We start from the raw sequence: 13,876 nt of genomic DNA, 5'->3' as shown, positions 1-13,876 counted from the left end.
AGTTTCACATTCAGTATCTATGCCCGAAAACCCCTCTTCCACAAATGTACAAGAGACATATACCAGAATGTTTATTGAAGCATTTTTGGTATTTTTATTTAATGGAAAAATATCAGAAGCAATTTAAATATCTCTGCATAGGGGAATGGCTATATAAATGCAGGTATATTCACATTATGAAATTCCCATACCTCAGCTTAAAAGAATGAGACAATCTAAACATATGAAGAGGTAATTTAGAACTACATTAATGCATGGTATCTTTTATGTATAAAAATGCATAGAAAATTATATTCATTTCCATAGATAAATAAAAATTCAGAAAAAATTCTGGAAGCATACACACATAACAATGGTTACCAGTGGGTTGGGAATTGGGGTGAGTGTTATCATTTACTTTTAGAAGAAAGATAGGCTCAGAAGCTTGGGATAGTGATCAACTATTTTGCTCATCTTTATTATCAGCCTGTTTTAAATGTGGGGGAAACAGAGGCATACATGAGTTTATAAACAGAAATATGATGTTAATTACCATTGGAGAGTCCTGAACTGCTTGTCCATTACTCTTCTAATGAAGGGGATTGTTGTACCTCAGAATATTAGACCTGAACTTCCTACCAGTAAATGGGGAATAAAATGGAAAATTCCACATATGGGGCATATGGCTCCTCACCAGGATTTCACTAATGATGTTTTCTATATAAAGAATGTTTCATGTCAAAAAGCTTAGTGTTCCTTTGAAAGGAAGAAACCAGCAGTGGATTTTTTGGAAAGGTAAACTATCAAATGGATACTTTGATGATAATGGATAATTTCTAAAGGATCTATCAACCAGTTTTGGCTGCAGCTCAAACCTGGTAAAATAACAGGGTCTCTTGCTTCAGTGTGCTCATCAAATCCATATATTTAAATTCTTAGAAAATATGTGTCTATTTTCCCACTTTTCCCCCCAAAAATACTCTGGAAAAAGCTCAGATTTCATGACTTAAAAATTATAGCTTTCAACAACAGAGGGGAGTGTGAGATGAAAAATGTTTTACTTGATTTCTTTTTTTAACGTAGTGCACCTTTCCTTTAACACAAATAACTGTGCACAGGAATAATAAACTAAATGGGCTTTCTTCTGCAGAACAAACATGGATAAAGAATCCATTTTCTGCCTGTATAAGTTCCATTTGTGAGTAACTTGTATGGGAAATAAATGTAGTCTGACTACTTAACTTGGGGGTTGTAGGAGAACAAATCAACAGCAACATTAAGTCCTGTTGTTTTACTGTAACGTGGAAATAAGCATATCATCTCGTGTTAAATTAGTAACCCAAATATAATTAATTACAAAATGCCTATTTGAGTGAATCCAACATAGTTTGAAGGTCTAACACTTGAGTGTCCTAAGCAGAAATGGAGAGAATGAAAAGAAGCATTGGTTCAAGCACCCTAAGCTCCTCTCATTTCTCTCTCTCATTTTCAATCTTAAAAAAAAAAAAAAAAAGCTGATGTACATTACTACCTCATTATAAGTTGGACATAGTTCTCTACAGTTTTATCCTCACAGAAAATTTTGTACCTTCTGTCAAAGAGGGAGAGTTCAAGTCGGATTTTTGTTTTCTTTTTAGAAGTGCTGCCCTATCAGCAAACTCTAATTTTAGAGTTCAGTTGTGCAAAATTGCAGGTATGCTTACCTCCAGCAATGGTCACATGGGGAGAAAAAGGAAAATGTGAATCTTTCTCAGCTGTGTTCCGGATCTCTCTTCCTCTGACTTTTGACGTTCCTTTAGATTCTTCCTCTACCCTTTGCCCTAGTAACACCATAGTATCTCTTGGAATTCTCAAGTATAAGCTCCCAGAGTCCTCAGCGCTCACAAAGCCTGCACATAGATTTAAGACCTGGGCATCCACCGATCTATAGATGTTTTCATTTGGGTGTTTTGCAAATACTTCAGTCTCGGTATTTCAACATTTAAAATCTCTCTCCTCACTACCCAGCTTATTTTTTTTCCCTTTTCCCTCCTTCAAGTACCATCATACACCTCATCAGCCCAAAATGGACCTTCTTAATGTGTACCTTTTTTTTTTTTCAGGTTGTAATGTTCAGTTCTTCATAAAATCTTATTGATTTTAATTAATTTTAAGTTAATTAATTTTAATTTTTATTAAATTTTATTATATTTAGCAATTTTTATTAAATTATAATAAATTTTTAAATTTAAATTGTAAATTAATAAATCTAAGGAATTTCTGAACGTGTACTTCCTTTATATCCCTTTTGGTGTTGACTTAGTTCAGATGCCTTTAACTCCCCATAATTAGTCTTCCTGCCTCTAGTCATTTCTCCTCTTTCTCATATTAATTCTTCTCGCCCTTGTGCCTAAATAGACATACTTCACATTAGTCGGCTCCATAAATTCTCACTTCCTTCCAGGAAAAAAAAAAAAAAATCCACATCTAAGTAAAGCAAAAGAGATCCCTCAAATTTTAACCTCTGCTATCCATTGAGCCTTTTGGCTTTCCCCACATGCCATCCAATGCACCAGTCATGCTGAGGTACTTGGAATTCTACCATACTTTCCTGTATTTCAAGGACTTTGTGTGGGTCCCCTCAGTTTAGATCTCTTTCCTACATCCTCACTCAGCTAACCCATTTTTTAAAAAATTTGGCTCACATGTCCTCCCCTTCTAGAAATCTGTTTCCCACCCATCCCCGTGTTACTCCAGGTCTATGTTGCTACCCTTCCTAAGTACTCCAAAAGCACTATGCTTCCTAAAGCATTTAGCAAAGTGGATTTTAAATTTTTATTCAGTCATCTTTATACACCATAATACTGTGAGTTCTTTGAAGGGTAATATCCCTTATCCCTACATCCACAGTGCCTGACACAGAAAATGACACAAAATTGGGTGGAATGTTGGATAAATTTATAAATCATAATAGTCTAGAAGTCAAGGCATCCAGGACATCAGCCAATACAAAACTGAGTCCCCTTACTGGCTTCCAAAAGAAAGCCAATCCATAATAAATACTGGTATTTTTAAATTAGAATGAAGATTTAAAGAGAAGTAAGAAGTGGATAATATTACGTGGCACTCTAAGCAAATGTAAAACAAATCTAATAGACATGTTCTTTTTTTGGTGGCTAATATTGCAAAAGACCTACCACCAAGGTTTCCTTCTGACCTTTCCTTCTTAAAGCTCTCAGCTAGTTTACCTCCTCCGGCCCACCTTCGAGATGATTTCCTTTTGACCTCATGACCATCCTTCTTCTTTCCTTGAATTGTCTCAACTCTGACCTTCTATTACGTAGGATAGGTTTTTCTGATGCCCCCTGAGACTCAGGCTCACAGAGGAAAGCAGATTCTCTACCTGGGACCCATCAAGACATTTTACCAAAAGGGCATCTTATTCTATCAAAGATTTCTTGCAACTGCTAACATAATAGTGTCCCCATATCGTTATATATGTAAAACCATATGGCATGTAGTATATTTTACACATTTCGGTTTCCTCTTATTTCCAACCCGGTAGATACAGGGTTGTTACCAACAAAACGAGAGCTTTCACCAGCTTGCATAAATATGAAACTCATTTTTTATTTAAAACCTGAAATAAACCCCAAATCTTGATTCATGTTATTTCATTCACTCCTCTATATCTACAGGCTGACCGACTAATTCAAAGTGGAAACTAAGCAAAAGCCTTCTTAGCACCTTGGTGATTTTTAATACATCCTTAAAGGTGAAAAAGACAGGATTGCAGGAAACAGATTATGAATGAAATTTCATACTTTATCTCTTAAATCAACAAATTAATATCATGTTTGAAACAGAACTCTAATTAGTTGCTTGACTCATCTAACAATGACTGGCAGAGAAACTGAGACATAAACGTATACTATGATTTGTGGATTTGTCCAGATATCTATTGCAGAACAAAATGAACTACTTTCTTCTTAGAAATAAGTTGTTCCTTTAAAAATCAGCAAGTTTGAGCTGTTTTAAAATCTATCTTGATTTTCCTTGATTCTTTAGGATGTTCCTAAATAAATTGCATTTGAATGTCCTGAAATTTTTTCTTTTAAAAGTGTTGAAATCTTATCCTGTACTGAATAACTTACACCAGAGATGAAATCAACCAAAAACTATTGATTACAGGGAACCTAATAGTTCATGCGTTCTTAAAAGCTGAAGAAGAGAATTACAGTGTCCGTTCAGAGGATACCTAGATGACGACATGAAATGGCTGGATTGATCTTCCTCATTGCCTAGGTTCCCCATCGACATGTTTGTACATCTGTAAGAGTATCTGAATGTTTGACCTTGAATGACAGTTGTCTGTGTATTTATTTTAACTTTTACAGAGGAGAGTAAACTCCTTGTAGGAATGAGCCACATCTTACTCATGCCTACATTCTCCGGAACTGCCTACAGTGCTTAACATAGTAATTTGTGTGTATTTATAATTAATTTCCTTACTCAGTATCAACTAGGCATTGTACTACTATGCATTAAGATACCTTGACAAATAAGACAGAGGAGATTCTTGTCCTCATGAAACTAACTTTATATTGAAGCAGATCGTGCAGTGATAATGTAGAAATAATGATACTATCAAGAAAAATTATTATGATATTATCAGTGTTAAAGGAAAATAGAAAAGGTCCTAGGATAGAGAGAAAGTAGGTTGGGGTCACTTGAGATAAGATTAAAGTTATCATTAGAGAAGTTTGGTCAAATAAGACCTCCCTGTGAAGATGATACTCACACAGCTCACTGAACTATGAAAATAAATTGAAAAAATGTCATGTTGTCATAACCAAAAGTTCCAGGCAGAAGGAATGGAAGTGTGGAAGGTTAGAGGTGAGAAAGAACTGGAAGCATTCTAGGGATAGAGAGGAGTCTGCTGTGGCTGGAGCCAGGTAGATCATAACCAGAAAATATGTAGGATTGTTGAGGTTATCGTAAGGAATTGGAATTATATGAATAATTTCAAAAGGGTTGTATGTTTTACCAAGATTACAATGACTTATATATATACTTCATATTCTTCTTTAAGATTTTATTTATTTATTTGAGATAGAGAGTGAGCAAGAGAGCAGGAGCCGGGGAGCAGAGGGAGAGGGAGAAGCAGGCTCCCCGCTAAGGAGGGAGCTTGATGCAGGGCTCAGTCCCAGGACCCTGGGATCATGACCTAAGCCGAAGGCAGATGCTTAACTAATTGAGCCACCCGGGTGCTCTGATATATTTTATCTACTTTTATGAAGATTACGTGAAATAGAGAAGGGCAAGATTTAAAACTCAGAGACCAGATTAGAGGCTATGCTAGAGGTTCATAAGAGAAAAATGCAGCTTGGATCAGAAGAGATGGCACTAAATGTATAGAGAACTAGAGGCATTCAAGGTAGAATGAGCAGGATTTGATGACCTTGCATTTGAAGCTGAAAAAATGGGAGCCTCAAGAATAATATTTTTTTGTGTTTTGACCAAGAAAAGGAATAGAGGGACAAAATCGGGAGATGAATAGATTATAACAGAAGAACCAAGAGTTCTGTTTTAGATGTTTTAAGTTTTGATACTTTATTAGTCATCTACATGGAGGTGTCAGGTTGACAGCTGCGTTCAGGAGTCGGAAGCTCAAGGGAGTTTTAGTTTAGAGATATGCAATTGGTAGTGTTCAGAGTGAGGTGAAGGTCACCTCGAAAGTGAATGTTGGAAAACAAGAGGAGAAGAAAGAAGAGGGAGCACTAAGGGAGAGGAGAAAGCCTAGGTCTCAGAGGCCCATTTTTGAGATCCAGTAGGGGGAGAGAAGCCAGTAAATGAGAGAAAAGAGGAAAAGAGGCACAGCACATTGTATCAGAGAGACAAAGGCAAAGTATGTTATTCATTGAATTTGACAATTCAAGTAAATACTACTTTATGATTACTTCCACATATTCCAAGTCTATAGGCATCGAAGTTTAAAATTCCTGGGTAGTATTTCAGGCCTTGATTAAACTCAGGGTCACAGCCGATACAGAGAAATCTTCCTCCACTCAATGTCTGACATTCACTTTCTAAAGATAATTTACAAATAAAATAAAGCACTAAAAAGTGTATTTATACCCAACTGTATATTTTACCTCTAAAGTAAGGAAAATGTATTTTGGTTGCTTCACCCTGAGATTTTTTTAACAACAGACAAAAATATCATAAGATGTGAGGTTGTGGTTTGACTTTTGATAAGGTATATATTTTATTCAAACAGTAAAACCTCATTGTGTTATTTTTTTCCAGGGGTTTGGGTGACACCTCGACACATTATCATCAATTCCACAACAGTGGAGTTATTTTGGAGTCCGCCAGAAAAGCCCAATGGCCTCATCTCTCAGTATCAATTGAGTCGTAACGGAACCTTGGTTTTCCTGGGTGGCACTGAGGAGCAGAATTTCACTGATAAAAACCTCGAGCCCAACAGCAGGTGAACTAAAGAAAAATTTTACTGATCATATATTTAGAATTTAAAATTCTTCAGCGCTGAAAAGAGTGCACCTCAAAATGAAACAATAATAAATTAATTGGATGATTAATCTCTGTGTTCAGTAGCCATTCCATAACTGATTAGATCTTTTAATTCATTTCAGATGTTGAAGACTCAAGTGCTAACTCATAACTTTAGTCTTTAGAGTACATGACATCTTTTAAGTATATAAAATACACTAAGTATTAAACTTTTAAAAAAATTATCAAATTATCTTCAAAAACATGCATTCCTAAGCTAGCAATAAAAAAGATTTAAAGAGTTTTGTTTTACATCAACTAACTTTTCTTCTAATATAATGTTTTCTCTGCTTGCTGCACTCTGTATAGGTATGAATGGTTTGGGGGGGGAATTTCCACATATTTGCAATTCATTCCGATTCATATCTCAGCAGAAACAAAATGTATCTTAGATCAACAGATGTTTTACTGCAGAGAGTAGAGATCAATTCAGTTTTATTGTAGAGAGTAAGCAGATCAATTTAGAAACATCTTCCTCTAAACATATTTCCCTGAATTCCAACCTAGGTAAAAATGGCAAAGATTGGGGCGCCTGGGTGGCTCAGTGGGATAAGTCTCTGCCTTCACCTTGGATCATGATCTCAGGGTCCTGGGATCGAGCCCCGGATTGGGCTCTCTGCTCAGCGAGGAACCTGCTTCCCTACCTCTCTCTCTGCCTACCTCTCTGCAAACTTGTGATCTCTGTCAAAGAAATAAATAAAATCTAAAAAAAAAATGGAGAAGATTAATTTGAATCCTTCACAATCTACTGGCAAACTCAAAGACTTTCCTGAAATCTAATTGATTACTAGCAGGTTAAAAATAAAGTGGGAAGGGGCAGAAATAGTGACAGTCTAGAGTGATACCTATTCTGGAAAAATTATCAAGTCAACAATGATGTTTCTGGACAGGGAGCAGAAAATTTGCAATTTGTCATAATTTAGGACTAAGCAATGGAGAGAAAGCCCAACAACCGTTGTTCAAGTTTCTTGTGCATTGCCTTATCACAATCCTTTCTTTTTAATATAGATACATTTATAAATTGGAAGCCACAACTGGAGGTGGCAGGAATCCTAGTGATGATTACATTGTACAAACACCTGTACTGACACCAGAAGAAATCCAGCCTCCATATAATATCACAGTAATCGGGCCTTATTCCATATTTGTAGCTTGGACCCCACCAGGTAAAGAAATAAAATTGTGTGTGTGTGTGTGCATGCGCGCGCGGGCATGTATGCACATGCATATGTGTATGTAAAACATTTCAGAGAAAGTTAATTGAAGATAAGGAGGGAAATGTAAATTTAGTAAAGCAAAAGGAAATAGCCTGTCTCCTGGATAAGTACAAACAGAATAATACAAACCAATTCCTAAGTCTATACATAAATAAGTATATGCATATATACATACAGATACAGATGTAGGCATGTAGATAAAGATATATAGATACATTGATATATTCTTTTCTTTAAAAGTAATACTTTCTTTTAAGTACTAAAATCTGCCTTCTTATTTATATACAACCCAGGTAAGTCACATAGATCTGAATGACCTCAAACATTCATTCTGCAGGACTCCCAAGATTGGATCATTGATGTTAGATGATTCAGCCTTTATTATAGCAGTGAGTAAGGAATTCAGAAAGACAGTAGTTACTCTACCCTTTCTATTAGATTGTGGCCAGTTATGGTAGTTGAATTTTGCCCCTCTAAACTATATAGACTCGATTGTGCCATTTAGTCACTAGTGGGTTGCTTTTATGGCTTAGTGAATTATTATATTTTGATGTAAGCTTCATCCTTAGGTACAAATCTGATTGCATTAACACCGTGGAATAGGGATTAAAGTGAAATCTCCTTGCTCTGTCTTTTAACATAAGGAAAGTATGGAAATGCTGTTGCAGTAAAATTTAAAATGGATTAAGGTGTTAAATTCACTTCAAAATGTGATTTTATCTCTAATATCTAGTCTTCAGATAAAATTGACACAAATTTCTATTATCTCCATTGGAATAAGTTTAGCTACAGTCGAACATGCACTGAAAACAATTGGTGAGCAACTATGTTGGCCATCAGCAAGTCCATTCCATAAAATAATTAGCAAAGATATATTTTTCATTTACTTGAATGATTATCTCAGCCAAAAACTTGTACTTTTGAAAAAGTACCATACCAATTCATGATAAAAACCCTCAACGAAGTGGTTATAGAGGGAACATACCTCAACATAATAATGACCATATATGAAAAACCCACAGCAAACATCAGACTTAATGAAGAAAAACTGAGAGCTTTTCCCCCAAAGGTCAAGAACAAGACAAAGAGGTCCATTCTCACCGCTTTTAGTCAATATAGTACTGGAAGTCCTAGCCACAACAATTAGACAACAAAAAGAAATAGAAGACATCCAAATTGGTAAGGAAGATGTAAAGCTTTCACTATGTGCAGATGACATGAAACTCTATATAGAAAACCTAAAAGACTCCACCAAAAGACTATTAGAACTAAAAAATGAATTCAGTAAAGTTTGCAGGATAAAAATCAATGTACAGAAATATGTTGCATTTCTATGCACCAATAATTAATCAGCAGAGTAATTAAGAAAACAATATCATTTATAATTGCATCCAAAATAATAAGAAACAATCCTAAAATTTATATGGAACCACCAAAGACTCTGAATAGCCAAAGCAGTGTTGAGAAATGAAAAGCAAAGCTGGAGGTGTCACAATTCCAGTATTCAAATTATATTACAAAGCTGTAGTAATTCAAACAGTACAGTACTGCCATGTAGGTCAACAGAACATAATAGAAAGCCTAGGGACAAAAGCCCATAATTATATGGTCAATTTATCTTCGACAAAGCAGGAAAGAATATCCAATGGGAAAAAGACAGTCCCTGCAAGAAATGCTGTCAGGAAAACTGGACAGCAGCCAGCAATGAATAAAACTGGATCACTGTTGAGGCGCCTGGGTGGCTCAGTGGGTTAAAGCCTCTGCCTTCGGCTCAGGTCATGATCCTAGGGTCCTGGGATCGAGCCCCACATCGGGCTCTCTGCTCCGCAGGGAGCCTGCTTCCTCCTCTCTCTCTGCCTACTCATGATCTCTGTCACGTAAATAAATAAAATCTTAAAAAAAAAAACAAAAACTGGATCACTGGATCACTACCATACAGAAAAATAAACTCAAGATGCATTAAAGTCCTAAATGTGAGATCTGGAATCATGAAAATCCTAGAAGAGAGCACAAGCAGTAATTTCTCTGACATTGGTGTGCAACTTTTTTTTAGATAGGTCCCCTGAGGCAAGGGAAACAAAAGCAAAAATGAACTATTGGGGCTTCATCAAAATAAAAACTTCTGCACAGTGAAGGAAACAATCACTAAAACTAAAAGGCAACCTTCAGAATGGGAGAAGATATTTGCAAATGATATATCTGATAAAAGGCTAGGAACCAAAATATATAAAGAACTTTAAAAATTCAACACCCAAAAAATAATAATTCAATTTAAAAATGGGCAGAAGATATGAACAGATATTTCTCCAAAGAAGGCATACAGATGACCAACAGACATGAAAAAATGCTTTTCATCATTTATCATCAGGGAAATGCAAATGAAAACTACAATGTAGTTATTCTCTGACCCTTGTCAGAGTGGCTAAAAACAAAAACACAAGAAACAACAGGTGCTGGTGAGGATGTGGAGAAAGGGGAATCCTCTTGCACTGTTAGTGGAAATACAAACCGATGCCACCACTGAGGAAAACAGTATGGAGTTTCCTCAAAAAGTTAAAAATAGAACTATCCTATGATCAAGCATTCACACTACTGGGTACTCACCCAAAAAACACTAATTCAAAGAAATACATACACCTCTATGTTTATAGCAGCGTTATTTACAATAATCAAGATATGGAGGCAGCCCAAGTGTCCATCAATTGATAAGTGGATAAAAAAGATGGCATATATATTAATAATGTGTATATTAATAATATATGTTATATTCATGTGCATATTATATATATATATAATTCATCCATAAAAAGGAATAAAAGGAAAAAGGAATTCATTCCATAAAAAGGAATGAATGGATAGAGCGAGAGAGTATAAAGCAAGGTGAAATGTCCATCAGAGAAGTACAAATACCATATGATCTCACTCACGAAGAATTTAAGAAACAAAACAAAAGAGCAAAAAGAGAGACAAACCAAAAACAGACTCTCACTACAGACAGTATACTGATGGTTACCAGAGTGTGCGTGGGTGGTGGGTGTGGGTTAAATAGGAGATGGGAATTCAGGAGCGCCCTTGCTGTGATGAGCACTGGGCGATGTATGGAATTCTTGAATCACTCTATCGTACACCGGAAACTAATACAGCACCCTGTGTTAACTAACTGGAATCAAAATAAAAACTAAATCAGCAAACAAATGGGTAATAGAGCCAAGAAGGTAACATAGAGGCCTAATATATAAAACTTAAGTTCTCATCAACCAGCATCCTTCTGATGTCATAATCTAAGATCAAAAACAAAAACAGAAGGGTCTTAATTTGGTCAAACTCACAGGAGAAAATTTATCAAGATCTTTATAAGCAAAGAAAAAGGTAAGCCTCTCTAAGATATTAAATATAAATTATTCCATCCGCCTTTGCTTTAAAATGAATATACAGCTCATTAAATTAGAGCAGAGGAATGATCACCAGCCCCAGCCTGTGAAATACAGCCCTGTAATCCTTACCTCAGTTTTAGGAGCATAGATATTCTTGAACTCCATTCTTAACTTCAGTGGAAGAAAACCCGTATCTTCTGCTGCAGAAAATATACGAACTTACATATCCCTTTACAGAATCCGTCTCTACTTGAATGGACCAGCATGCTATCTTGCTGTCTTCGAGCATATTTCTCCTTGGCATCTTTATGAAGCTGTGGTGCTTCTGTGCCATCAAGTAAAATGAAACAGAAAAGAGCCAGTCTGGGACTGGATTTTGCCTCTGAATCAGAGATTTCTCAGAATCCCACCAGAGTCTTCCACAATCCAGATTGTCAAAGAACAATAAGAGAAAGTCCAAGATGATAAGCAAAAAAAAATTTTTTTAAAGCCATGTGATCAGGGGGTTCCATGGCCTATCAAATCACTTGTCATTTTAACATTATTATACACATAAATTGCTTATCTGAAGATACCTTTCCTTTTAAGACAATGGATGTCGGGTGAAAGAGAAAACAGGACTCGCATCTCAATTCTGCCACCTGTTAGCTGACATCAACAAGTCGGTTCTTCTCCCTGAGTCTCTGTTCGGTGCAGCCAAAAAATGGAGACAATGGTAGTACATACATTTGGGTGGTTGTAAAGATTAAATGAGGTAATTTATATAATTAGCATATATTGGCTCTGTACATTAGCCTGTGAATAGTGATGATTTTTTTTTGGAGAATTATTTTTGTCTTCAATTATTTATTTTTAAAATGTATTTGCTCCAGCCTTTGCTAGGTGCCAAGGGCCCCGTTTTCAAAATGTTAAAGCAGTGCACTGCAGGATTGTATTTGTAAATGTTTAAGACTTCTCTTGAATTTCCCAGCAAAAATGCAATATGACAAAAGTCATATTTTTCTTTAAGTTCAACATCATATTTTTATGCTCAGTGTATAATGTTTACACTTAGAAAAGGATTGTTGTGAAATAAAGCACAACTTCTGCCTTTTTTAACGTAACCTTAACTCTTGCCTACCTCAGGCTTTGTAGAAATTGTTCATTCTAGCGCATCCTTGGGGGTATTGTAGAAATGCTTCACACACTAACTCTGACCATGTAACCAATGGTTAATAAATCTATAATATCCAGACCTGTCAATCTTTTAGTTTCAGATGTACAAAATCCATTACAGAAACCCCGTAATATATGGAAAGATTAAAATCTTAAATTAAACTTTTTTCCTGGTGCCTAGAAGGATTTTGAACTCTGTAAACAGGCAGATTATTTTGACTTCTGTATAATCTACAGTTGATTTTATTGGAAAGTACCTCATGCTGTGTTTTGATTTGGATAATAAAAACATTTTTCTGTTCCTGAAGAGTCACAAATATATATTTTAAACTGAAAGAAAACAAACTTGTTATAACCAGAGGTTGTTTATTTGCTCACAATCAAGAGCTTTCAAGGTACTCATCATACTCCTCTACCATTATGCAATGATTACATCATAAGCAGAGCTGAAAATTGGGCCAAGTAGTCCATACCTGCAGTTCCCCAAACCTGAACAAACATTAGAATCACCTGGAAAGCTTTTGCAAAGACCGGTTCTCAATCACAAGTTTACTGAATCAGAATCTCCTGGGGTGGAGTCAAGAAATCTAGATTTTTTTTTTAAGCTTCCCAGATGATTTCAATATTTTCCAAATTTAGTCATCATGAATTACATACACCAAGCAAAAGTGGTCAGGTACAATATTTTTTTCAAAACGTGAGTCGAACCACTTTCTCTTGAATGTTCAAAACCAAAATAGTGGTTAAATCAACTGGGTTTTCTCACATGTATTTTGTTTTGTGGTCAGTGTGAATAGAACGACTTTACACAGGTAAGTTGCTGGGAGAAAACAATGTCCATGTGGCTGCTTGGCAACAGAAAATTACTTAGGCAATTAAGTGGGCTTTCAGTTTATAAATTATTATTTCAGTGATATCTATAAATTAATTCTTACTACATGTTTATAAATTTTACCAGAAAAGGAAGTGAGATCCAGGAAATGTGGAATATTCAGGGGAAGCATAATTAGAATACTTGTGGTGAATATCACTTACATTCAATAATATCACTTGTTTATACTTGCCTTTTGTTAAATTTCCAGCATATGCCAAACACTTTGATAAACATTTTCCCTGCCTTACCTGAGCTTATACTGATAAAAACCCTGGGATACAAATAGTATCATTATTTCCATATTAAGATAAGAAATTTGAATCTCAAAGTAGTAATATAGGGGTACCTGCGTGGCTCAGTGGGTTAAAGCCTCTGCCTTTGGCTCAGGTCATGATCTCAGTGTCCTGGAATCGAGCCCTGCATAGGGCTCTCTGCTCAGCCAGGAGCCTGCTTCCCTTCCTCTCTCTCCCTGCCTCTCTGCCTACTTATGATCTCTCTCTGTCAAATAAATTAAAAATAGTGTAAAAAAAAAAAAAAGAAGTAATATAATATACTCAAGGTTACAAGCAAAGCCAAGATTCAAATTCAGATCTGTTATAAGAGCAATCTCCACAGGTCTTTGGCTTAACTCTTAAATCCGTATCAAGCTTTTTGTTTATTTCCCACCATCTTTTGGATTTGTGATACAACTGTATTTTTTGAAATAGTAGCCCAGAGGGCTGAGA

The 13,876-nt window shown here is 35.8% G+C and overlaps 1 protein-coding gene across 1 annotated transcript in view; it reads left to right on the top strand.

The window, feature by feature from the left end:
- The window catches only part of USH2A (usherin), a 704,505-nt gene that overhangs the window by 568,335 nt on the left and 122,294 nt on the right, over positions 1-13,876 (top strand). The window contains exons 56-57 of the mRNA XM_059145262.1: positions 6,268-6,451; positions 7,540-7,697. Of these exons, the coding sequence (XP_059001245.1) occupies positions 6,268-6,451; positions 7,540-7,697 (342 nt within the window). The remainder of the gene's footprint in view (positions 1-6,267; positions 6,452-7,539; positions 7,698-13,876) is intronic.

Source organism: Mustela lutreola, chromosome 14 (genome assembly GCF_030435805.1).
Source record: "Mustela lutreola isolate mMusLut2 chromosome 14, mMusLut2.pri, whole genome shotgun sequence".
Classification (NCBI taxonomy): Eukaryota; Metazoa; Chordata; class Mammalia; order Carnivora; family Mustelidae; genus Mustela; species Mustela lutreola.
Note: the sequence above shows the minus strand (reverse complement) of the source record. Positions and strands in the feature narration are given on the sequence as shown.